Source organism: Halichoerus grypus, chromosome 4 (genome assembly GCF_964656455.1).
Source record: "Halichoerus grypus chromosome 4, mHalGry1.hap1.1, whole genome shotgun sequence".
In the NCBI taxonomy this organism is placed as follows: Eukaryota; Metazoa; Chordata; class Mammalia; order Carnivora; family Phocidae; genus Halichoerus; species Halichoerus grypus.
The window spans coordinates 132,248,043-132,274,078 of NC_135715.1; the positions used below are offsets into that span (position 1 = coordinate 132,248,043).

Consider the following 26,036-nt stretch of genomic DNA (forward strand, 5'->3'; position numbering starts at 1 on the left):
GTGAAAGCTAGCCGTCATCCCTAAGACATTCACATGGGGTAGGAGCGAGATGCTGAAAGGACTGATTATAATAAATTATATTGTAGTCTTACTGCAGCAAGACCAGAATGGAGGCAAGCTGGGAAGGTCCGTGAGAGTTCAGGAAAGGACTGTGCATCCCACTTGATTAGAGAGAGACCCACCAGGAAATTTCAGATAGAATTTTTAGTCTAGGGTTAGGCGTCTGAGCTGTTTGACTCCGCCATACATTTGGAGGCAGAGCTCAGAAAAATCACTGCAGCTGCCTTTCACATTTTCCTGTGTCTTTGTTTCCCGGGAACAACCACCTTGCATGGTGGGACACAGAAGAAGTCAGATTAATTTTTTTTTAAGATTTTATTTATTTATTTGACACAGAGAGAGAGACAGTGAAAGAGGGAACACAAGCAGGGGGAGTGGGAGAGGGAGAATCAGACTCCCCGCTGAGCAGGGAGCCCGATGCCTGGACTCGATCCCAGGACCCCGGGATCATGACCTGAGCCGAAGGCAGATGCTTAACGACTGAGCCACCCAGGCACCCCTCCAACTCTACTTTCCGAGATGCCAAAGCTGACTCCTACACCGCAGCTTGGTGCCCATTTGCCTAAGTTATTAACATTGGTGGCTTTATACTCTGAACACCACAGCTCAACCCAGTCTGAGACGTAACCCACGTGGCCATCATAGCTGACTAGAGCATTTCCTCCTGGGCTGAACTGGGCTGAGCCCCATCTCTTTTCATGGGTTCTGACACAGAACTGTAGAAGGAAGTGTCATGACTCAGTGATTTTCAGACATTACAGACAGCCTTTTAAGGCCATCTTGGAAAACAAAAACAAGGCCCCAGATACCAGGTTGATGATTACAAATTCAAGTTTAAAATTTTGTCGTGTGTATTTTACCACAATTAAAAAATAAATTCAAGTTTAACTTTCAAAGAACGGAAACCACATGATTAATTTATCTTATTCCTAGGTTCATCTGTTCTTTAATCCAGAGACCACCCACGGGCCCCGAATCTCCTCAGAAGTCAGCATGATACTCTTGGTTCTTCACAGGTGCCTGCCTGCTCCACCAGCAGCCTCGCTCTGGCTAGGGTCCCTTCACGTGCCTTAGGAAACTTGGCATGGGCCCCGGGGTCTCATGAAAGACCCCCGCAGCTTTGGATGCATAAACGATCATAGGAGTTTCCTGCAGAAAGGAACCCCTCATGGCAACTTCCAGCTCTGAAATTGACAGGCAGGCTTTCAGATACTGGAAAAAAAAAAAAAAAAAAAAAAGGATTCCACAATGAATCTCTTTGGTAGCTCACCTAGAGAGAGACAGGATTGGAGGGTAAAAATTAAGATGCTATTATTGAATCTGCCTTCTTTGAAGTTGCTGTAACAAGCTTAGAACTTACTGGAACAGCTACAGTGAGTTTGAAATGAACCCAACTCCACATGAAGGCTCAAGGACAGATAAATCATTGAAACCATGGCACTTGAAAGCTAGAGGAGAACTTAGAGAACTGTGTCCAACCCCTCCACTTTCCAGAGAAAGCTACTAATCAGCTGGAAGGTGAAAAGACTTACCCATGGTCACATGGCCAATTAGAGCTTCGGTCCCTCCAGTGTGCCTGAGGTCTGTGTCAGCCGTATATATGTGAGGCCCTTGACAAGGGTCAAAGACAGATAAACTGACAACCCCCCCCCACCACATACACAAAGCCCAAGTGCTATCTTCATAATGTGAGTTTCTGTTGCAAATAAAGTCTCCACTGCCCTCCACCGAATGCGTTTGGTTGCTTTAAAATTCAGAAAATGGCAGCAAAGCTCTGTGCCAAGAACTCGAGTTCGCTTACCTTAAAAAAACTGCAGTATCGCTCTGAAATGCTTTATTCTTAGAAGTTGCCCCAAAATAAGCGCCTGGGTGGCTCAATCGTTAGCGTCTGCCTTCGGCATGATCCCAGGGTCCTGGGATCGAGTCCCGCATCGGGCTCCCTGCTCGGCAGGAAGCCTGCTTCTCCCTCTCCCACTCCCCCTGCTTGTGTTCCCTCTATCGCTGTCTCTGTCAAATAAATAGCTAAAATCTTTAAAAAAAAAGAAGTTGCCCAAAAATAAAACCATGGAAACCTAGAAGCAGTAAATACACAATTGCACTCTTGGAAATAGACCACGTCCTACCTGACTTGCCGTAGAAGTGTCGTTCCTGTCAAGAAGGCTCAGGACTTTTCTGAAGTGTCCTGTTCCCTGGTCCCTAAGAGGCCTCCTGAGGAAATCACAGCCACAGTAGGGCTGAGGAAAACTAATGAATAGAACATAATAAAAGAAAAGTCCCTTGGAGGGGTTCCTGGGTGGCTCAGGTCATGATCCCAGGGTGCTGGGATCAAGCCCCGCATTGGGCTCCCTGCTGGAGCCTGCTTCTCCCTCTCCCACTCCCCCTGCTGCTCCCCCGCTTGTGCTCTCTGTCAAATAAATAAAATGTTTTTTAAAAAAATAGAGTCTATTTATTTTTTTTTTTAAGATTTTATTCATTTATTTGACAGAGAGAGACAGAGAGAGAGCAGGAACACAAGCAGGGGGAGTGAGAGAGGGAGAAGCAGGCTTCCTGCTGAGCAGGGAGCCCGATGCGGGGCTCGATCCCAGGACCCTGGGATCATGACCCGAGCCGAAGGCAGACGCCTAACGACTAAGCCACCCAGGCTATTTAAAAAAAAGAAAGAAAGAAAGAAAAAGTCTCTTGGAGCTAAGTCTGGAAACATGGAAAGGGATAAAAGAGTAACTTTCTACATCAACTTGTCCTTCCATCCAGTGAAGGTCTGGGTGCTAGACACTGGGAATTTTGTGGAAGGCCCTACCCCTGTCTTGCTGGAAGAAGAAATGTGGTTCTGAACGTTGGACCTGAATATGCACTTTAACTTTCTCAGCCTTGGTTTTCCCATCTTTCATGCCCAGGGGTATTAATTGCCTTCTTATTACATCTAAATAACAATAAAATGAGACCCCAATTTTATCATCTCCACTCCAGCCTCATTACAGACAAGATATGTGAATTCTTCCAAAGGCTCAGATAAAATCTTAAACACCCCATAACATCTTTATTAAAAAAAAAATTAGGGGCACCTGGGTGGCTCAGTCGGTTAAGCGTCCAACCGTTGATTTCGGCTCAGGTCATGGTCTCAGGGTTTTGAGATTGAGCCCCTTGTGAGGCTCTGCACTCAGACCGGGGAGTCGGCTTGAGATTTTCTCTCTCTCTCTCTCTCTCTCTCTCTCTGCCCCTTCCCCTGCTTACTCACTAAATATCTTTTAAAATAAAAAAAAAATTTAAAAATTAAAGATTAGCCACTTCTATTTAGATCAGTTGTTCTAATGCTGGCTGCACATTAAAATCACCCATTGAGCTTTTAAAAATTTATTTCCTTTTTAAAAACCTCTTCCCCTCTCCTCCACTCAGTGAACAACCGTAAGCATGGCTACTGTGGATGGAGGGCTCACTCTGTGCCAGGCAGTGGGCTGACTACCTTCTTTACACACGTTCGTTACACGTTGGACTCCCAGTTTTCTAGAAGCAGCCTCTGGGGCTGAGATTGACAGCAGGATGGCCCAGCCCCTGTGACGAAAGCATTGGTTGGGAAATCGTCCTCCTGGCAAACAGTTACCGCTAGGGGACACTGGTTACCAAAGGAACAGCAGTCAGTGCCCCTTGTCTCTCCAGTCAGCATAAGCGGGGACGGCACTCAGTGACTGGCAATATTGTCATCTAAGTGGGACTCGATGACATCTAGTAGTTTCTAGAGACCTGTTTGTTTCTCATCACTGATTCCAGAATATCATGGACACAGCATGAACACAGATGCCTGAGAAAAGTGGCCACAGCAGCATCTTGAAGAACACAAGCTCTAGAGCCCGAGCTGCGTTTGAATTCTAGCCCTGCCACTTATTGGCTGTGTGACTTTGGGAAAGGTGTTCAACCACTCTGTGCCTCAAGTGAAAAATGGGCATAATAGTATCTACCTCACAGGATTGTTATGAGGATGAAATGAGATAAAACACGTAAAAGTACTCAGAGCCCAACCTGCCACATCGATGTTCCACAAGTTATTAGTATTCACATCCCTGGTGCCTAGAACACTGCGTACTATGCTGACAATTCGTGAATGTGTATTATTTGGAGAGGACAGCAAGTACAGCTGAAGGATCTGAGTTCCTAGCTCACTCAGGAAAGTTTGAGACATACACAGGAATAGAGAGGACAGTATGATAAACCTCATGGACCCAATGCCAAGGTTCAACAAGTACAAATATTGTCTCATGGCCAATCTTTCTGTATCTCCATCCTGTTTCTCCCTCTCTCCCCAGCACGCATGCTGGTTTATTTCAAAGCAAAACGCAGATGTGAAGAAACAATTTTATGCTTTATGCTCTTAAGGGTACTTTCCAAGAGGAAATACATGGTTATATAGTACTCCATCAGGACGAATGGCTTGTGACCACGATGCGCGCAGGGGGGAGGAACAGAGGATGACGGGCCAAGGGCAGCCAAGGGCTCCAGGCTGCAGCCCAGGGCTCTTTCCAGGATGCCTGGGAAAGCTGTGCATCTCCAACCGGCCTCCTCAGAACCCTCCCTCACCCCAGAGCCTACGTAGTTCTTCACAGTCTTTGAGCCACCCTGAGATATGCCGCCTCAGAAGTCAAATAATGGTCTTTTTCCGTTTCAGAGAAAAAACAACTTAATGGATAGAGTTCTCAATTTAAAGTTCTCCTCTCACGTATTTTCCTGAAACCCACGGTCTCTGCATCAACCTTTGTCTGCAACTGAGTGCCGATAGAACATAGGGTGAGTGAGCAAGCGAGCGAATAGTAAAAAACTTACTGGGAAACCCTAAAAATGGGTGACCAGTATGATCTGACAGTTTTCTGTGGACACACCCGCTGTGGTTGCGATCTTGTACTATGCAGTGTAATGCATGCCTGCTAATAAAATGGCCCCTGCTTCATGTGATGAAGTGAGCAACATCAACTTGAGTCCCATAAACAGTGCCTGCCCCCCGGGGACTCCCACACCACCTAGCTTTTGAACAGCTGCCTGGGCTGGAGAAGGAGGCAGGGTCAGAACTGGGCACCGGGAGAGCCTACCAGGAGGGGCGACGGGAGGGCCAAAGTATGCAGACTTCCCCGAGACACTAGCAGGCTTTCTCATTCCTTTCTGGGGTACACCCAGAAATGAAGCTGAACAGAAAACCAATTCTCATAAATTCCCAAGACCCATTTCATATTGAGCTTAATGCCCAAGACAAATACCAAAGCTGGAAATTACAAGCAAATCCAAGCGCAGGTTCTCTTGGCTTCCTTTTACGCTTGTATTCACACTTTCTGTTGGCTGATGCCACCATCCCAGAGTTAATGCATCCAAATACACCCCCACTGAAGCTGGAATTCCAGTTTGGAACAAAACCCTCTCCAGCTGCTACCATCCTCACTGCTCTTCCGTCCGGCTCAGCATGAGGAGCTCTGAGATCCCTCGGGAGGGGTACTCTCACTGAGCTCTGGAACACAATTAGATCTGAAAAGGGAGACCTGGCTCAGGGCCTAGAATATAAGGAGGGAAAAGAGGAGGTGGAAACTGACTTTGAAAGGCAATTAAGGGGGCTGTCCACCCAGAGTTCAGGTGGGAACCTAAGGAGCTTACTCCTGAGATTCATTACCCCACCAGGCCTGTCAGGGCTGGATGTGCTGTGGATTCCTCCCCCCTCAAACCCTGGGCACCCTAGTTCTCAGGTGGCCTAGCATCCAAAGCCCCAAGCTCTCTGCGTAGTGAAATACAACTCATGAGCTGGTCTTAAGAAGCACACCAAAGAAGTCTGATAAAATACACATTTATTAGAAATTTCTCAGCAGCATCATTTCCATTTGCTTTTCTAATCAAAGTACATTTCAAAAAAATTATAATAAGCTCCCAAAATATGAGCCACAAATACTTTGAGAACTCAGTAATAAAATAATCAGTAGTACATGTTTCATCCATCCATCCATCCATTCATTCATGGTTTTAAAAATGTGCAATATTAGCACAGAGAAACAGAAATGCTACGTAGTATGGAAATTGTATATTCCTGCCATGGTTCCCATTGTGGACACTATACCCACTATTCAAGAGAAAAATCTAGGCTCTACAGTACATTCCAGTACAAATGTACGATTTAGCCAAAAGGACCTAAAAAAAAAAGAAAAAAAGGGCTCAACAAGAACGGTTTCCCTTTCTATTCATGTTCAACTGAGGAAATAAATAGTCATTATAATGATATTTTCACACACAGAAACGAAAACCCAGCTGAGGTTTTTCTTAACTGGTATTTGTTTTGCACCATACTTGATGAAGACACAGATTTGGTTTTAGTGATTCAGCGGCCGAGCTCCAGTGTCCGGGGTAGGTAACCACCTGAGAGGCCAGGAAGGACGGAAATCACCCTAGGGTCCATCAGGCAAAAGAGTTCATGCGACTAGATAGCAAACTCTTTGCAGGACACTGTACTTCATGACACATGACTTTCTCACCAACGTCGCAAATAAAAACGTGGACTTGGCAGCTAGTGAGGTAACACATACGAGATTGTTCTGGCTAGACAGCACATACATGCAGAAGGGTGCCACTGAATTGGTTTTCTACCTTCCCCATTACCTGAGGCAGCTACCGTCAGATCCAGATGTCCATACAACACACAGCACCCGCTAGCAATATGCCTGCTACTCAGGTTACAGGTAATGTTGAACAAATGTTGAACATTAAGTGCCAAGGCATAGAAAAAAAAAATGGACCCAAGAGTGGGGCCTGGATTTCTTTCCTGGATAACCCTATAGGGAATAGGAGTGGTAATCCTTCTTTAGACATGGCTAAAGGCCCCAAGGCAATTCCTTTCCTTGTTGGATCATTTTCTATAATGATCACCAACCAATTCAGCAGTATGTTTATCAGCAAATTTAATGATGTGATAATCTTTCCAAAATTTACAAATGTACAATATATTTATAGAATCACCTTCAGATAGCTTCAGTGCAAAGATATACATATAGTACATTGTGATAATTATTTGTAAAAATAGGAGACGGCGTAAGTAAAAAAAAAAAAAAAAAAAGACACACAAGGCAGAGTTTCCATGGACATTTCGAACTATAGGCGAACCGGGAAAAAAATATATATATTTTTTTAATAAAGTACTGAATGTTAACTTTCTCTTCATCTGTTTGTAAAAAACATATGTGCAAAAATGTGTTTCTAATTATTCCCTACCTAGCTGGCATAGCTATACCTCAGAGTCTTCTCGAACAAGGGTTGCGGTGTCTATGAAAGTGTCTTCTGTCGCAGTGTAGGTTGGCACTGGGCCTCTCGGAGAACTTTTAGCGGGAGGAGAAGGGGCTGGAGTTGGAGGCACAGCCTCGCTCTCCTTCTGTTCATTCTCCATCTAAGACCACAATGAAACACGGATCAGCCATTTATTCCCCCAACATGACTAGAAACAGTTTTGTGCGAAGAAAACCAATCTTTGCCGGTTTCCTCAGGATCATCTGAGTGCATATCCCATTTAGCCAAGCAAGAGATTGCTAAGGAAGAATGCCAAATGCTTGTCCTAAGACAAATGGTCAACAATTACCTCCGCGTAGATTGGATTTTCAAAGTTGGTGGTTGGTTTCGGTTTTCGTTTGAAGATATTCCATATTGTTGCCTAAATGAAAAAGGGGAAACAGAAAACCTTCAGTAATGGAATTTTTTTGGCATGGATTTGATACCCCCTCCCCCTGCATAAGTTTTTAAAATGTCTTCTTCATAAAGGACAAAGCAAATTTGGACCTGGGACCATGTGACCTGCCCCTGCAGTAAATTGTTCAGTTCTTCCTCAGATGGTCCCCAAACTGAAACAAACTGAAACTGAAAAGTCTTTGGGCTCTTTTCATCTAATAAATTTCAAAACATTTCCTTGATTTGACATGTAGAGTTGACAGAATCTGTGCCTCTACAATCTAGAAGCTCTGACAGAGGCAAGATTTCTTTGGGGGCTACTGAAAATGTAAAAAAAGCCAGCTTGGAACTCCCATTTCCTAAAATGGGGTCTTGATCCTTGGTCAAAACAAGCATATCCCTTGATCCTTGATCCCTTGATCCTTGGTCAAAACAAGCATATCCCTTCTCCTTTCATCATTTCCTCCTATAATCAAAATACCATAGTGATAACAAAAATAAGCATTTTTGAGAGTTTATTAGATATCGGGGGTTAGTCTACAAGTTTCCCAGTTTACCTTCCTGGCAGCTCTGTGAGGTAGGTGCTCTTATGTTACAGATGAGGAAACAAGAGTCACAGCAAGCTCATATAACTGAATTGTAGGTGGAAGAGTAGGCAATGGTTATAGGACTCTGAGGCCCATCAGACTGAAGAAGCCAAAGAGAAATCACTGTAGACGATGGTGAGTAGCCTGGGTCTTGCTGAAAAGCTGCCCGTGGTGCCCATGCTGGACACAGCTCTGGCTGCCCAATGGAAGGAGACAAGGGAAGAGAAAGCAAGGGAACAGACACCCTACTCCAGCAGGTAGCTAAGGTAGCCCATATGTTTTAGGGGTATCTCTTGCTCTGCCAAAGTAGGGGGCCAACATGTGAAGGAGTGGAGGGCACATGACCACAGAAGACCATTCACTGTAACTCACATGTAAGTGAGCACGTACTCCGTACATGACCGCCACCAAGAGAAAGATGAACACATTCAGGTCAAGAGCCTGGCCTTGGGAAGCTTACACTTATGCAAGCAATTACTAACAAGAGGAACTGTGGTGATTTTCATTGCTCTCTCCTTGGGAAATATCAACAGGACTTCTGGAAAATGATAGAACTGAGTCACAGGAATTCATGTTCTTAGATTTGAGTCCTTTGAGCTGATTTACTGACGGAAGATTTGTGAGCCTCTTTGGTACATTAACGTTAACCTAGGGAGATCCTAACCAAGTGCCTCCATGGCTTTAAGCTGCTTTCTCAGTGCCCAGGAGACAACCGATACAGGGAGATCACTGGATATTCCATGCAGAACAGACCTTAGAGGGTCTCAGCCTCAAATGATAAAAAGAAAAAAAAGTAAGAGGAAGAGCTGACACACTGCAAAGATGAAGATGAGAAAGAAAGGGACTACAATGGGTGAAGATCCACTCTCATTTGAAAGTCTTTCAGTGTTCATTTAGCTTCTGATGATAGATGAGCAGGTGGGAGGCTGCAGCACCCCCCCCCCACATTCCCCTTCCTGCTCAGGCGGGGACAGAGCTCTGTCCAGTGAAGAGGATCACGAGACTGTAAAAGGACTGGGAAAAAAATTAACCAGAGAATATAAAATAAATCTGGCATTGCCTTGGGGTTGAGTCAGGCTCAGGGTACATTCAAGAAACATGACATTGTGACGTTCAAGACTTGTGACATTCAAGTATTTTGGGGTCTGTGATAAATTTATCTCCAAAATCCAGTTTTAAATGTGGCCTAAAGAAAAAAAATTCAGTCCCTTGAAAAATATGAAGCTGAAAATTCCTTTCTAAGACAACATTTGTATGTGTCTGGTTGTGTGTAAGAAGGAATTAGTACATAAAATATAAAAAGGTAGACAGAGATCTCTGTTACAAGCTCTTCATTAGCATCAATTTTTTTTTGAGAGAGAGAGGGAGGGGTGAAGGGAGGAGGGGAGAGGATCTTAAGCAAGCTCCATGCCCAGCACGGAGCCTGACGCTGGAGTCCGATGCAGGGCTTGATCTCAAGAACCTGAGGTCATGGCCTGAGCCAAAAACAAGAGTGGGAGGCTTAACCGACTGAGCCACCCAGGCGCCCCTCATTAGCAGAATCAGACAGCTAGATCTTATTTAGCTTCATATGTATCTATTAAAACTAGTGATAGATTATACATTAACACAGAATTTTATATCAAATATATTTATTGACTTTCTGTAGACCACATAGTCTGAAAATTTCAAAGCGCCTGAAGGCATGATAGAGAAGTTCCATTAGCGGTCTTTTTTTCTTTTAATCTCCAGTGTTAAACCCTGTGCCTGGCACACTGAGGGCAAAAATATTGGTTGGTTGGATGGATAGATGGATGGCTAGATGGCTAGATGAAGAGTATAAATTACTGCCATCTCGTGGTGAATATAGGTAACAGCAGTAGAGCTAGGAACACAGGACATTATTCAGGGAACAAAGATGTCCACTACAGAAAAATTGCATTACTTTATAAAAAAGGAAACGGTCTTCTACATGCATCCTTGACACAGTGAGCCCTTTCTTCTAAGTCATTCTCTAAAATCAAGCACCTCTGGTTTTCTGTATGATCTCCCATGTCACAAGGAATATCATTCCTGTTCAATCAACATTAGAAATGTGAAAGTTTTCAATTTATTATTTTTTTAAAAATTATCTTTATTAACTGCCTACATATCTTGAGTCCATGAGCCTATTAGGGTCTCCCTAGTCTCCCCTGGTATTAGTAAACCCAGCAATTCCTAAGCCCTTTGCAAATCCCGTTATCATTTCCGTAGCCAGCCACCGTTACCTGAGTTCCATCAGCACTAGGGGAAGTCGGCTTTGTGTCTGGAGCTATTTCAGAAGGGTTTATGGGACTTCCATAGTTCTGGTTATCCACATTTCCAGATACAGTCACCTGTGTGCATATTAAAGGACATTCTCCAGTTTTGAAAGAATCTTGGCTGTGAAGTTGCTGATCAACTCTTTGGTTCTCTTTACTGCCTTGCTTTCCTACAGACATAGCCAGGCACTATTTTTCTTTTATGAGACTAATCCCATGGCCCAGTACTAAACACCATTCCTATCTCCCCAAAATCAGGAGCACCAATCACTAGGTCATCTATGTCATGCCTTAATCCTGGGAGGCAAAAACACGCATCACAGTTACACTCTCACTTAGTAATGACAATTTTATTGTGTTCTCTGTGCTCCCTTATTCCCACTGTTGACCATATTTTTAGATAAACAACTCTGGTTGTATATTGGCAACCAAATCCTAAAGGAAGAGCATGAATTATTCCCTAACTCAGAGAACTGAGAATCTTAATTTTATCCTAAAATTAATAATCTGAGAGGACTGCTTATAAGAGGTTGAATGTTTGAAGCAAGAGGCATAATGGAATTAATACCCCTCTAGACATTTTTCTGTAACATTCATGTGACTCCAAGGTTCCCTCTTAATTATTACTATGAATATATAATTAAATTACAAGGCAAAAAATTCACTCTTTTTTCCTATATTTTTACATTCACTCTTTCATTTCTTCTCAAATGTGGATATGTTTGTCAACATGGCCTCATTTTAAGTGAAAATGCCAAATAAGATGCCACATCTATTATATCGTGTGATTAGATTTTTGCTATCTGGATATCAAAGGATCAGACAAAACACTTTCAAGATGAAACTATTTCTGATCTTAGGAAAGCTATTCATAAAATAAACACTTCGATATTTAAAAGGTACTGCATCTTATGATTTCAAAAGAAGTTTAGGCATTAACAATGAAACCGTATCTCACAAAGGCTCTAGTTGTTTGGACAAAGGAAGGACAGACTAATAGTTGACAGGCAGTAGAAGTGGCGTGGGAGCTACTGATCCAGATCCCATGAAAAGTTCTTTTCCTTTCTCTATACGCCCATGTCATCTCCCTGCTCCTCTTAATAGGACTGCACCGAAGTAAACTGAGAGATCTGCCTATCAATTCTAGAGACTTTTGTACTTTTCAGAAAAGTATGGGGAAGGCAAGCATAGGGAGGTCACCTCAAATAACACCCTTGTGATACCAGTAAGAACCCAGAGTGTATATCCAGTCCCCAAAATCTCTACATAATGACCTGACAATCATTCACTTGTTCATTTCACAAATATTTACAGAGAGCTGTGTGTGCCAGGCACTGACTGCCAAGCCCCTGAATGGACTCCTAATTCTTGCTTTGACCACTCAGAATGAAAAGGCTCTTGGTCAGCACCCCAAGAAGGGTTGCTAAACCCTGGCAACTATGCAACAAGTTGGTGTCATATCCTTGGGTCAGTCCTGTGACTGCAAATAGCCAAGCTGAAGAATGGAACACGGTGTTTCCTTCCACTCGAGGGTAAGTTGGGAGAACCCTAAGAGGGTATTATTCAATAGAACAAGATCCAACAGCAGCAGCACCTAAAAGAAAGGGCTGATTTCTCACCTGGGCTGGCTGAACCACTTTGACATCACTGTCCCTCGATGCATACATCGGGTTTTCAAATATTATGGGCTGCTTCCCCATCTCCATGGCAAAGTTTTCACTCTGATGGAGAAAAAAATATATATATCTGGTTTATACACAAAGGAAGGTGCCCTCCTCATACCTGGAGAAATACCAGGTACTACGCCAAATTTACCCAAAAAGAACTTACCAAAAAAAAAGGCAGGAGACACAAGGCCTCCATGTGGCAACCCATTACACAAAGTTAACAAATGCACTCATTTAGCAGATCAAGAAAACAGAAACGCTCTCCCTATATCCACGTTGTCTTTGGCTCCTTAATACAAATAATTCACTTGGGGATTGGGTTTGCACAACAGAGAAAAGAGTGGCTGATGGAAGAAGAGCAAAGAGGAGAAGAGGGAGATGGGAAAGAGGAAAGAATGGATAATATTGTACTTTTATGCAGGTGCAAACATGAAAGATTCGGGGGAAAGGCAGAATACTGAAAATGATTTTCCAGTACTGATTACAGAGACTGTACTAGTCCACTCATAAAGTAGCCATTTGGTCCTCACAAGAGGTATTACTGTACCCATTTTACAGATGGGGACAGTGAGGGTCAAAGTGATCAAGCTCATGCGTACCATTACATCCTTAGAGGGCAGCAGAACTGTGATTTGAACCAACCACTGACTCTAAAATCACTGCTTATTCTGTCAATATTTTACATTGGTGGGGAAATATATGAGACTAGGAAACATATTTCCCTACCCCTTCCTTTCACATACAAAGAGTCACCAAATAAAAACATACTCTCTTTCTCCCCTCTCCCAAAAAACTTAAGACTGTTTAAGATTCTCATTAAACTTAACCCCATCTAGGATTCAACTGTGACTTAGAGCAGGGGTAGAGTTCAATTTTATTACTAATATTTTTAGAGACCTTTCTGCAACAAACTTAATGTTTCCTAATTTTGTAAAGACTATTTTGAGAGGCATATTGTTTCATTTTTTTTTCTAGGTTAAAAAAAAAAAAGTGTTTCTTTTATAAAATAGTAAAAATGGCAACCTTCAAACCATCATTTACAACCCCACTCACCATCACCATTGAGCGGTCAATAACAGACTCGGGCCCAAAACCAGATACTCCAATATCCATGTTAACATCCGCTCCCGATCTGAAGGTCACCCCATTTCCATTTTCAGAGGATTTAACTAGACTGCTTAAGCTGAAAAGTAATTGAAACAATGTGCAATTTTTTAAACAACCTTTTGCAATAGTACCCTCTCCTCCATATTGTGAACTCTTCCTTAAATGAAGGGCTGGATTCCCACTCTGAATTTACACCTCAAATATGGTAGGAAGTTGCCTCACCTACATGGAAGTGTTAAAGCACATTCCTGAATGCTGGAGCTCTAAGAGAGAGCCAACTTGGCACTTGCAGGAATAGAGTCTGGTCCATCCCACAGACTCTGCTCCAGTCGGACCTGAAGGCCCACCAGTGGGCACAACCATTTAAACTATAAAATGTGCTCTGCACCCAGGCTTTCAAAGAAGCATTTGATTAAGAAGTGTGATTTGAAATGACAGCTTTAAGTTCACTACTTTGTTTCTGCAGAAAAGGTAAGCCGCATGCTGTGCTTTTTTAACTTAAGAAACAACACCTAAATTATTCACATGGTCCCATCACCCAGGCTTCTAAAATCACTATTCCCCATAATGAAGCTGACCTTGGTAGCTTGGGCAGAGAAGGCAAAAGGGAGCCAGTTCTCCTGTAGTGGGAAAATCCTAACGCTGCCAAAGCTCCAACGATGATGATCAGGATGACTGTCAAGAGCACGGCTACTGCTGCCGTCAAAGAGGGAAGAAGAAGGGGCCGTATGAGCAGACGGAAAGGGAAAGGAACCGGAAGACCTCAGGGTGGACGCTGGGGGCAGAACCAATCATTCTTCGGAGACTGAGTTAAACAGAATATAAACAGCATTCAACGTAGGAGCTGTGCGGCCTTTCCGGGTTGCTCGTGGTCTTAAAACTTACTTGTTCCTGGAGGGACGCCTTTTGAAAGCCCTATTTCACAGTATTTTCCCATGTAGCCACTGGGACACCTGGAAGTAAAAGAAGAACTGCTCACAAGCTGTGGCCTCCCTAGGCTTCCTTAGCTCTTTACAAGCACATCTTCAGGTAGAGAGAGGTTTGACTGAGCAAATTACGTGTAGAACAGTCAATGTGTCCTGCATGACTGTTGTTTACTCTGCCAAGGGGTGATGAGCAGAAAAATGGCAATCTGACTTTGAAATTCACTTTCAGTGGTGTGGCCATGACACCTATAGGTCATCAAATAAACCTCGTGGTGTCTCCACGACTCTACGGAATTCTCCCTTCAAGAATAAAACTGGGGGGCGCCTGGGTGGCTCAGTCATTAAGCGTCTGCCTTCGGCTCAGGTCATGTGGGATCAAGCCCCGCATCGGGCTCCCTGCTCGGCAGGAAGCCTGCTTCTCCCTCTGCCACTCCCCCCGCTTGTGTTCCCTCTCTTGCTCTCTGTCAAATAAATAAATAAAATATTCAAAAAAAAAAAAAAAGAATAAACCTGGAAGCCATGATTGTGTTCTTTCCTCTGACACGTATTCATTAAGTACTTTCAGAGACCTCCATTTATCTTATCTCGCTCCATGTTAGAGCTTTCTCCATAATTCCCTTTATTCCCAATCTTTGGCCCAGTCTCTGCTCATCACGAGTGCTTGGGCTGAAGCAGTAGCACTGCTAAGAGCTGGTCTCCCACAATCCTAGCATCATTAACACCACTAGGTGAGCAGAAAAATGGGGTTGTCACTTCTCTAACCCCTTGTTAGAGTTGGCCCACAATCCTGTGGCATCTCCTGGGGTGGGGGGGGGGTGTTGGAAATGCAGAATCCCTGTGAAGGAGATGGGCATTTGATCCAGATGATTCTTACGCACAGTACAGTTGGAGAAGCTGGTTACGATGTGAAAATTAGCGAACTGGCAAGGTTCCTGTACTTGTTTTTCTGGCTACTTTGTCTCAAATTCCCCCAGAAGAGATAAGGCCTACAGCTTGGACCTCAACATTCAGACTTACTTGCATTTGGGGAGGTCATTCTCATCAAAATAGCAATTTCCTCCGTACATACACCTGCATGGGGGGGGCATGTTGATAGGACTTTCGATGGCTGCAGAAAGGGAAAGCCATGCATGTGTTAGTCAGCCACACTCAGCAGAGCACCCAAACCATGCAAATCTTGCTTCAGGCCCAGGGTCAGAGTGGGGACCGGATGGGGGAGGGGCAGCTAATTAGTCTCCCTATCAAAAGGTTACCTTCCACTCAAGTCAGATGAATTTCCTTATCGATAATAAGGTTTGGGGAAGTAACATACATTTGGTGGAAGGAAAGAGGCCATTTATAGCATTTTTCTCCCCAAACAGTGGAGAGATGCTACACTCCAGAACATACATTAATGTTTAAAAGAAACTTATGGTAAAGGAATCTCTTAGGACATTCTCATTCTCATTTGAAGTTTTCAGAATTCTCCTCTGCAAGCCCAGTTAAACACAAGAGTTCAATCTGGGCACACCTCTAAACTTCAGCTGAAGGCTCCAAAGCATCAGGGACCCATTGATCAACTGACAGGCACATAATGCAGATGCATAGATGCCTGATGGACAGCTGGTTAGAGATACCCTATTTTTTAAGTCCTCCAAAACTGCCCTTGCCCTGGGCCCCCGCCCCAGCTCAGCCCCCACGTACTCCCTAGATGTGCCTGATGGGGTTGTTAGTGTTCCCATGTCTCATACCTAGAAGATGCTCAGTGAATATTAATCACATGTGTGCTTATTTAAGCAGTTCAGATGCCGTCCTGGCTCAGTCCCTCCATCTGAATCTCTACTCAGAGTTCACTTTATCAGAGAGGACTTCCCGGAACTCTAGCTAAAGGCAACCCAACTCCCACCCCACCCTCATCCCTCTTACCCTGCTTTAGTTTTCTCCTTTTGCTTTTACCACCAGACATTATATATTGGTGGGGGGAGCTCTATTTACTGTCCTATTAGAATATAAACTCAACAAGAGCAAAGGATCTGTTTTGTTCATTTCCGTTATCTGCAGCACTTAGGTCCTAGCACACAGTAGGTACTCAATTGTATCAAATTAACTAATTAATATACCAAACCAAGACCTCATATGGAATGACTACCACCACTAGCGCACTTGGTTTAAGTTCTTTTAAAGAAGAATCTTACTATAATGCACTTGGAAAAAAATGTAAATGAGGAAAGTAGCAGACGAGGTGACAACTTGGACAACACTATTCCTGAGTGTGAAATTGCAATAAATGTCAGAACCATCCGTCTACAGTACAGAACAAATGTCAAAAGCCTGAAATCGTTGTTTGGTTCAAAATATTGCTAAATACTGTAATCTTGCCAGTATTTCTCCAGTAGCCTTGGGAAGAGAATGGGGATAGGGGAAGGGAAGCAGGGGAAGCAGTTTTCTCTCCCTGAGTTCATTCTCTAAACCTGCCAACTTTTCAGCTTGGCTGGGAAGAGTCAAAAGTGGTGCCTTGTTTAACCACTTACCCCCCCCCCCCCGGTGGCCAAAGGTGGTTAAGCATATCCCCATCCCCTAAAACTGAGGGATGGGAACCATAAAATGGGTCCTTAAAACATAAGAACAAGGATGTGAGCCACAAAATGGGCCACTAGTGAACTGCAGGATGATTTTTTAAATGTGCATATTAAGAACTGGACACTAGTTAGGGTCACTAGTGGACACCCATGGTTTATACACTCCTTAAATTAAGAGTCACTGAAGAAAGGTCTTGCCAGGCATAAATCATCCACAGCATTTGGGATGAGAACTAAACCACTGCTTCCTTATTCTGGCCTCCATCTCCCAACAATGTAAGGTACCTTTTAAAATGTGGCCCACTTTCACTTGTCAAAACTTTTAAATGAGCATGTGAGGAAAACAGTGAGCCTCCTCTTGCCCTCCCATCTGTACTGGATTCTGGCCCCCCACTTCAGGAACCTAGTTCCCCACTGGAGAAACTCCAGTTAAGGCCGAACGGGTTCTGGAGCAACAGACATCCAGTATGGGGTAGAGAAACGATACGGTAGAGGCCTTCTAGAAAACCCACTCTTCCAGGTATCTTTACAAAACAACACAGCCATAGATTTGGGGGCACTGGATCTATACAGATCCTAGCAAATCATTCTCAGCAATCATTGGAACACCAGTTCTGTTTGGCTCCCTAAGTCCCACTCAGCTCTGTTCATATTGCCCGCTCTCTCATCCCTCCTTCGAGCCACCCCCACTCTATCCTGCAAAGGACACAGCACATGGGGATTTTTCAGGCTCCTGCAGAGGGTGAAACTGGTAGGGAGTATTCCCAGGCCCCCGGGAATGGGGTGGCCCTACCTGCGTTACAATCGGTGCTGCTCCCTGCGATGAAGGTGGAGCCTTGGGGGCAGGCACAGCTGTATCCCCCCGGTCTCAGGAGGCAGAGGTGACTGCAGACATCTTTACAGCGGTTGGGCACTGGAAAGCACATGAGAACAGCGGTTAGGGTCTGAGGAGGAAATGAGACCGCCAACCACGGACACTGAGTTGTGGCCCTACCAGGTGACAGCAGAGCCCAGGCAGCGTCCCAGCACCGCTAGGCCACATGCCACCTGGCGACTCACTTCATCTACACTACATCTCCCGTGCCGCCCCACCGAAGTGGCACAGTCCCTCCATTCTACTCCTGTACCACTCACATATCCTACTGGCGTTACTTAGCTCCTCCCCTGCCCTGGCAGGTGTGGAAGGTAGGTGTCCAGTCCACTGCGTGACCTCAAAAACTAATCAATGGAAAGCAATCTGAGACTGTTCAGAAGACCAGTAAGACCCTATCATATCAAGATTTGTCATTACCATAGATCATAATGTGTCCAGATCATACATTAGATAGGATTTCCACCCCACCCTCATAGGAAGACTTTCTTCTGGACTTCGGTTTTCCTACGTGCAAGACAAGGGAATTTAAAGCTGTGAGTATCAGGATCACCTGGGAGCTATTCACAACTATTGATGCCCCGTCACAGAAATTGGTCTAGGATCCAACACAAGTGTTACCGTTAAAAGCTTCTCAAGTAATTCTGGAGTCTTCTGAACTCTACCTTAACCTATATTATGATTTCTCCAAGGCATAGATGATCTCTAAATTCCTTCTCAGACTAACATTCTGTGATCCTGATTCTCTATCATCCAATAGGTAACCACAGACATGGCATGGTTATAAAATAATAAACCATATTCCAAAGTCTCACTCAAAATCTGCCCATTTCTTCAGCTCTCTAGAGCAGAACTTTTCAAAGTTGAATGTAATACAAATCACCTAGAGAATCTGATTCAAAAAGGTTGGGTGAGGCCTGAGAATCTTGCATTTCTCACCAACTCTGATAAGATACCAGTGCTACTGGTCCACAGCCCACACTTGAGTAGGGCCAGGAGCAGGACTTTTAAAATGTGGTTCCTTAACCAGCAACATCGCCATCAGCTGGGAACTTACTACAAATGCAAATTTTTAGGCCACCTCAGGCCTATTAAATCAGAAACCCCTCAGGTGGGGCCCAACAAGCTCTCTAGATGATTCTGACACATGCTCAAATGTGAGAACTATTGGTCCAGAGTAAATGCAAATCTGGCACAGCTGGACTAGGTCTCTGGCCTACACAGTAATCAGCACTCTCTTAAGGGGGACCAGCTGACTCCAGATTTTCCTCTAACTCCTAGGTAGCCTTCTCTACAAACGCCAGAGGGGGCTCACCATGTGTACTGTGCTCTCCCCTCCTATCTTTAAAACTGCCCAGCACGAGGAACATGGAGGACATAAGAGCTATTATATCAGTGGGGTTCCTTATATGTGAGATGAAAATAAAACCTCTTTACACAGTTTTGGAGATTAATTGAAGTAACCATCTATCAGAGTTAACACTTGAAGAGAGAACCTGACTTATAGAGCTTAATAAAAGTCGATTTCCTTTCCTCACTTCAATAATTTCCCTTCCAGGGTGCCTGGGTGGCTCAGTCGGTTAAATGTCTGCCTTCAGCTTGGGTCATGATCCCAGAGTCCCGGCATCAAGCCTGGAGTGGGGCTCCCTGCTCAGCAGGGAGTCTGCTTCTCCCTCTGACTCTCCCCCATCTCGTGCTCTCTCTCTCTCTCCACTGTCTCTCAAATAAATAAATCTTAAAAAAAAAAAAAGAATTTCCCTTCCCTTTCACCTTATCCACTCAATGGTGAAGGTGAATTAGAACACAGCTAACCTGATGAAGCAGGACCCACAACAAAGAAAATGGGAAAGAGGGGAGGGGGTAGAAATGCATATGACTGACAATTTTAAACTGAGGCTCACATAGCTCAGGATAAGCTGACTAGCCTAGCCTTGGAATTGCAAGAGGGTGTGACACTGACCATATCCAGGAAACCCGTTGTAACCCACCTGACACCTAGCAGGGGTTTGATGCCTGCCAGATTCTGTGGCCTGGAAGTATATACCTGTAACTCCAACGAGGACTGAAATATTTTTACTTCATATCTGCTGGTGATGTACCTAATTACATTTGACCTCCAATTTTATCTTTCTTTGGTCAAAATGGTTAAAACACACACACACACACACACACACACCTTTCATGTACCAAGAGATCAGACTGTAATAATCCACTACCACTTTCCAACAATATAGCCATTAATTTGAAATAAGTTTTCCAGATAATAAGGAACATTTTATTCCAAGGCTGGTGTTACCTGACCGATCGTATCTATGTTGATGGAAGATTCGAACTTGAGTAAGCCATGGGTTCACCATCAGCATTTTCTCTTTCTCGTCTCGCCCAAATTTATCTTGCTTCCATACTTCTCCCTTATCCTTAGATATCCAGTAAAACTGGCCTTCAAAGATGTCCAGACTATACGGGTTCATTGCTGCTTACCCACAGAGGAAAACCAAAACAAAACAAGGTTATGCATAGAAAATACCCTACCCCTCTTTTATATCAGATGTCATTATGCTTGAATTAATCCCTAATACAACATCAGGCAGACATTCTGTACACGTGACCACAGAAGTGTGCTATGTTGGGAGATCAAGATGCAGACATTAAACTAGATTAATGCCTACTGGTTGATGGCAATTATAGAGAACCTGCTCACTTTCAAGTTGCTGATTTAATTTTATTTTTGGACAATTTGGATGGCAGAGATTCTATTTTTTTTTCTTTGAACTTAAGACACCACTTATCACATAAAGCTAGTAGGTACTGGATTGTTGCAATTCTGTAGAAATCTGGATAAGAAAACAAAGTGTTTCTCTCCTTCTAGATGTTTCCAGTTGTACATAATAAACAACTGAGCATAATAAAAACAAATGGGCCTAGAAGCGGTTAGACATGGATTTCCACTGGTACACATGAAATGCCACTCTATCAGGCCAACTTAACAGGAAACTCAGTTATTTCAGTATCTGTTGCTAAGAGCACCTTTTAAAAATTATGTTAAAAGGAAAAAAAAACCTTAATTATTGTTAATGGATTCATTTGCGTTTAAATCAGCAGTTGGGGATTGGAGGGAGTGGTGTCTAAGAAACTGTATCAACCTAAGATCAGGTTCCTCCTGGAGAAAATGGGCAGACACTAGAAATATATTTCTTGATTATATAACATATTAAAATATAACCCATTTCTAACCTGCATTTGCAACGATTCTCCTATCAGTCCCATCATGTTTTATAGTTTCAATATTGTTCTCCTTGAAGTCACTCCAGTAGATCCGGTCATCGTTCAAATAATCAATAGCAAGGCCTGTTGGCCAACCAAGGTCCTCTTGAATCAGGGTTTCCCGATGCTGTCCATCCATCCAGGCAGACTCGATTTTAGGTTCTCTGCCCCAGTCAGTCCAGTACATAAGCCTGTAACAGAAGGTTTTCTTTTTAACATATCATCTAGTGAGGCTTCTCCACTGAAGCAGAGCATGAACTTCCAGCAGGGAAATCAATTGTTTGTCATGGAGGTCTGGGTGCTAAGTGAGCCTGTTTTTACACTTCACTTTAGAAGACAGGGTGAGAAAAGGAAGAGCCAGTGCATCTGTGGTCTATCCTTCCTGAAAACTTCCTCCATAGAAATTGCCCAGCCCTGTTCGAGTATATATATTCAGACACTTTAGCAGCACTGTCCTGTGTTTGAGATGTATCAGAGAATAAAATAAGGATTCCAATTTTAAAATGGATTATTTTGCATCCAATTAATAATTATAGAAGAATTGCACAGACCACGGATGGCAATACCTGGAAAGGACCTGGCAGGCAAGATAAATGAGTGGAGCACAGCAGTTACCAACATCAAGTGATGGTGAGAGCAAAGCCCTGTCTAGAAGTTCCAAGCAGTACTGCGTCAAGAAAGGCATCCCTACTGGGACACCCAGGTGGCTCAGTCGGTTACAAGTCCCACTGCAGACTTTGGCTCAGGTCATGGTCTCTGGGGTTGTGAGATTGAGTCCCACATCAGGCTCCACGCTGGGCATGAAACCTCTCCCTCTCCTTCTCCCTCTCCCATACTCTCTCCAAAACAAGAAAAGAAAGGCATACCTACCTAGTGTTATCAGTTGTTCTGATTTTTCAAGCCAAAAATATAGCTTAAATTTTTTTTTAATGTTAGTAACTAAGTTTTAAAAACCTTCAAGCTCTGTTTAGTTCAAGTCCAGTATGTCTGTAGGCCATATTGAGCCGACCAGCCACCACTTTGCAGCCTCTAGTCTAAACCACTCATCAGGTAGAGACCAACCCTTAATGTGCAGATTTTAGACAAACTGGGCTATGGAAAAAATGTGGCCAGAGGCCTTCCCCTTATGCAGTATCGGTATGAAGCTTGGATGGTCCTAAATGATCTTTAGGGCATACTATAATTCTTTAAATTAGTCACAGATGTCACTACAAATAGTCCAAGGACAATTTCAATACAATTAGAAAAAAACAATTAAGATATAAATTTTTGACAATCCACTGGAAAATATCTAGAACGTGAAAGACTCCTTCAAGTACTCACCCTAGTTTGGGATTCACAACCACTGCAGCTGGTTGATCCAGGCCAGTGGAAATCAGCCACTTTCTGTACCTCCCATCAAGCTTAGCCACTTGGATCCGTTTACTCTTGGCATCTGACCAGTAAATATGCCTGAATTTAAAGGGACAAGGTTAAACATCTAAAAAAGCCTCCACTGGTCACTTCGGGGGAACGGGTTTGAAGATGAGAGCCTTCAGTTTGGCAGCTGGGGCCAACAAGACAACTACTTAGATGCCAGGGATCAGAGCAGAGTCTCCCTCTCTCAGGAATGCCCCGATCTCTTCCACCAAGGGTCTTTGGAAAGTTACGAGGGAAAGAGTAAGGAGTAGAGGGGGACTCCTGCCTGATCAGCCAGGATCAGTGAGGATGGCGGACCTCACAGCTGGCATTGCCACGACACATGCGCTTCCAGGTAAGTCCTAAGGCACTGTTTAGCTGGCCCTTTAATTCCGACTGCCCTGCGAGTCTGCTTCTGTTCAGCCAAGAGCGCTGCTGGTATGAACAGCAATCCAGCATCAGCTCCAAGGACGACTGGAAATAGCCTTTCCAAAGTAACAAACCCAGCAAGGCCATCCTGCCCTATTCCACTATCCGGCAGGTCTCTGTCCCTTATGAGCAGAAATTTCCATCAGATTCTTCTTGTTCGTGAAGGCTGAGAAAGAAGTAAAACTTCAAACATGAATCGCCTGGTGGGTTTTCAGAAGGAAGTGCTAGTCTAGAGTTTCAAGTCACTGACTCTCCAAGGCCTTGATTCCTGACAGAAAATGCTGACTTGAGTGTCCCGATAGCCTGTGGGCACAGCGGGGACCTGATTAACTTCTTCGGAGATGTTCAAGTCTTCCAGGAGTGCCAGACAAGTTTGTTAAAAGGTGAAAATTGATTTATGCTGCAAATGACTCTCCATTCTTCCAGAGGGCAACAAGCCCCCAAGCCTTCCCTCTCTAACATTTTTTCATTATTCATTCATTTTCAAGGACATGGGGAATTCGATGAATGTTTGAGCTCTGAGCCTAATGTAATCACTTTCCCATAAATGTCACTCCCAATGCAAGGCTCTTCCTTGAAGAAGGAGCTTATAAATTTTCCACATCGGTTTGCATCTCATACATCTCCCTGATAATAAACCTACTTAAGGTTCATATTTAGGGATCACACAAAATGTCTGGCTCTGGTCCCTGGGGTTCTAGAAAATCTAAAAGAGCAGAACAAAGCTGACACCACTATTAACTCACACCAAAGACTACACAGGAAAGTCAAATTTCCAATCTGTTCAGACAATACAGCCTGCTGAAAACACAAGATGTGGATTGCTGCTCCTCAAAGTAATTACCAGAGAGAAAAATGTTTCATCTCAACTGCCTTGCTGGTAGGATGGGGAGGCTGTTCCATTTCTTCACAAAATGAATAGTGCTGCCATACTGAAAGTTCTAATTTGGGAATCCAAAACTCTGTTGGCAAGAATGCTCTCCTAGATATAATATAAAATCTTGACCTCGGTGCTTTCCCAAACTTTTTCATGGCATACATAAGACTATAGGAAATGATAATGTTTATATGACATCTCGGGATAAGCAGAGGTGGTTGTGGGGGCTAGACAGGGCAAGCCCAGGCATCACCCAGCTGCACCAGTGCTGAGTGCTACCCTTATCTGGACCAGCTTAACTCATGCACCATGGCAAGCAGTAGGGAGGTCTGGCCAGGAAAAAAGAATAGACAAGAGGGGAATGTAGCTAAACTTACCTTCCAACCCAGTCCACTGCTAATCCATCTGGTTGCATTATGTATTTCAGGTTCAGGTTAACTTTTGACACGAGATTATTAGTACTAGATTCAAAGTTGGGGATGTAGGCACGTTTGATAGCACCAAAATCAGAGCCATGCCCTAGCACAGTGTAATATACGACACCTGCAAGGCAAGACACACAGTTGAGTTTCATGTGAAGAACATCAGGTAAGGGAGGAACTGGGGTCTAATCAGGTGAACTACTGTTCATTTATTGACATCTCTACTTCCTCATTGTTCCTATAAGACTAATAATTCAATTACACTGATCTGATCCAACCTCAAGACATCATACTTGAGCTACTAGCTACAAATACTTCAGCTGATAGCTTATTGATACTGACTTGGTTGTCTCTATTTCAAGGTAACTTACTAAAATATATTTCAGCCAAGAACCTATTTGCTCTCATTAGGATCAAGTTCTAGTTTCCAAAATGAAGTGTATAGATAAACCAGGGGCAGGCTATTCAATAACTTGCAGTAAAGGAGCTATGTAGATGAGAAGTCCTATTTTGTGTATAGACTGAAGGACAGTGGACAGCAAGCATCTTAAAAAGCATAGGAAGACTGCAACTTTCAAGGCATATTCTTTCCTAGGTGTTTGCAACTCTTGAAAAGTTTATTGTGTCACCTAAGTGTGAAAACACAGCCATAATAAATCTTACATAGCATAGTGATTGATAGTTTGCAAAGCATTTTCATATCTGTTATCTCATCTTATCTTCAAAGAACTCTCGGAGGGAGCCAGGCAGACAAGATTACCGTTCTTGTTTTACAGATAAGAAATGGAGAACCAGAGAATTGTTACAATGATTTAAAGTTATAAAGCTTAAGAGATGAGCAAAGCAGGCATAGAAGAAGATGAGTTTTCAGATTCCTGCCCCATTACCATCTCCCACACACCGCCAGAGCCATGAGAGACTCAACAATAAACATTTTTCATATTTTCATTCATTGAACTAAATTTCTAAAGCAACCATCACATACACTGTTGGGTCAGATGCTGGGTCAGATGTTGGGTCAGATGGTAGGCATGCGGAGTTGAATTAGATTCAATCCTGTCTCCGAAGAGTTCATGGTTAAGGTGCAGGGAGAAAATTATGTGGATAGCTATAACTCAGTGTTAACAAGTGCTTTAGTAAAAGCATGTATAAAACCCTATAGGCTCACGAGTGAGTAATTATGGAACTGTGCCCAAGAAGGATTACAGAAAACATCAGAGGAGGTGACATTTGAACTGGGTCTTCGATGTTTGAGTAGAAAGCTTGAAGGGTACAGAGATAGGGAAGAACAATCCCTGCATGAGCAGAGAGAAAGAGATATTAAACAAAGGAATATGAGGTGGTCCTAAAAGGATAATCCCCAGAGATGGGTGAAGGTTTGGCTAAAAGCTGAGGAAGTTTTGCTGGGACACATGGCCAGGCTAAGGTGTCCAGAGCATGCTGGATAGGAGGAGCTCTATCCTCCACTCATGCAACAAAATTCACTCATTAAAAAACAGATTCCCCAAAGTTTAACACCTTTTAATTCCATTAATTCAATTAATATTAATGACAAATGCCAAAGTTCATACTCACTGAGACCTAAGCCTTCGGGATCCCAATCATAATCAAGAGCCTGAATACGTTCCTCGCCTTCAAGATAATCTGAGAACTTCTCAGATGAGAGATTGTATTTTCGAATTCGCACGTTTTCAGGCAGTAGCAACAAAGGAGGGCTACCTGTAAAAAAGACAAGGCCTGCTTTATCTGTTTGAATTCTATCTGAACTCTTTTTTAAATAAAGTAGATATAAAATAGCAAGTATCCTCCCACCTTTAAAAAAACCTAAGTTTATAGGAATCTGGCTACCTCTGCTAATCAATAGAACTAACTATTATCCAACTAGTGGAAAGCTAGTATTTCTGTTAGGGATGTTAT

General features: G+C 43.4%; 1 protein-coding gene across 1 annotated transcript in view; it reads right to left on the reverse strand.

Moving 5' to 3' along the window:
• Window positions 1–5,869: 5,869 nt before the first annotated feature.
• LRP2 (LDL receptor related protein 2) overlaps window positions 5,870–26,036 on the reverse strand; it is a 195,627-nt gene continuing 175,460 nt past the window's right edge. Inside the window, exons 67-80 of the mRNA XM_078070026.1 lie at window positions 25,695–25,838; window positions 24,075–24,240; window positions 22,317–22,445; window positions 20,964–21,184; window positions 20,026–20,202; window positions 17,652–17,771; window positions 15,318–15,408; window positions 14,260–14,327; window positions 13,953–14,070; window positions 13,321–13,450; window positions 12,220–12,321; window positions 10,568–10,675; window positions 7,649–7,720; window positions 5,870–7,459 (exon numbers count right to left, since the gene is read on the reverse strand). Coding sequence (XP_077926152.1) covers window positions 7,301–7,459; window positions 7,649–7,720; window positions 10,568–10,675; window positions 12,220–12,321; window positions 13,321–13,450; window positions 13,953–14,070; window positions 14,260–14,327; window positions 15,318–15,408; window positions 17,652–17,771; window positions 20,026–20,202; window positions 20,964–21,184; window positions 22,317–22,445; window positions 24,075–24,240; window positions 25,695–25,838 — 1,805 coding nt within the window. The 3' untranslated portion in view covers window positions 5,870–7,300. The remainder of the gene's footprint in view (window positions 7,460–7,648; window positions 7,721–10,567; window positions 10,676–12,219; window positions 12,322–13,320; window positions 13,451–13,952; window positions 14,071–14,259; window positions 14,328–15,317; window positions 15,409–17,651; window positions 17,772–20,025; window positions 20,203–20,963; window positions 21,185–22,316; window positions 22,446–24,074; window positions 24,241–25,694; window positions 25,839–26,036) is intronic.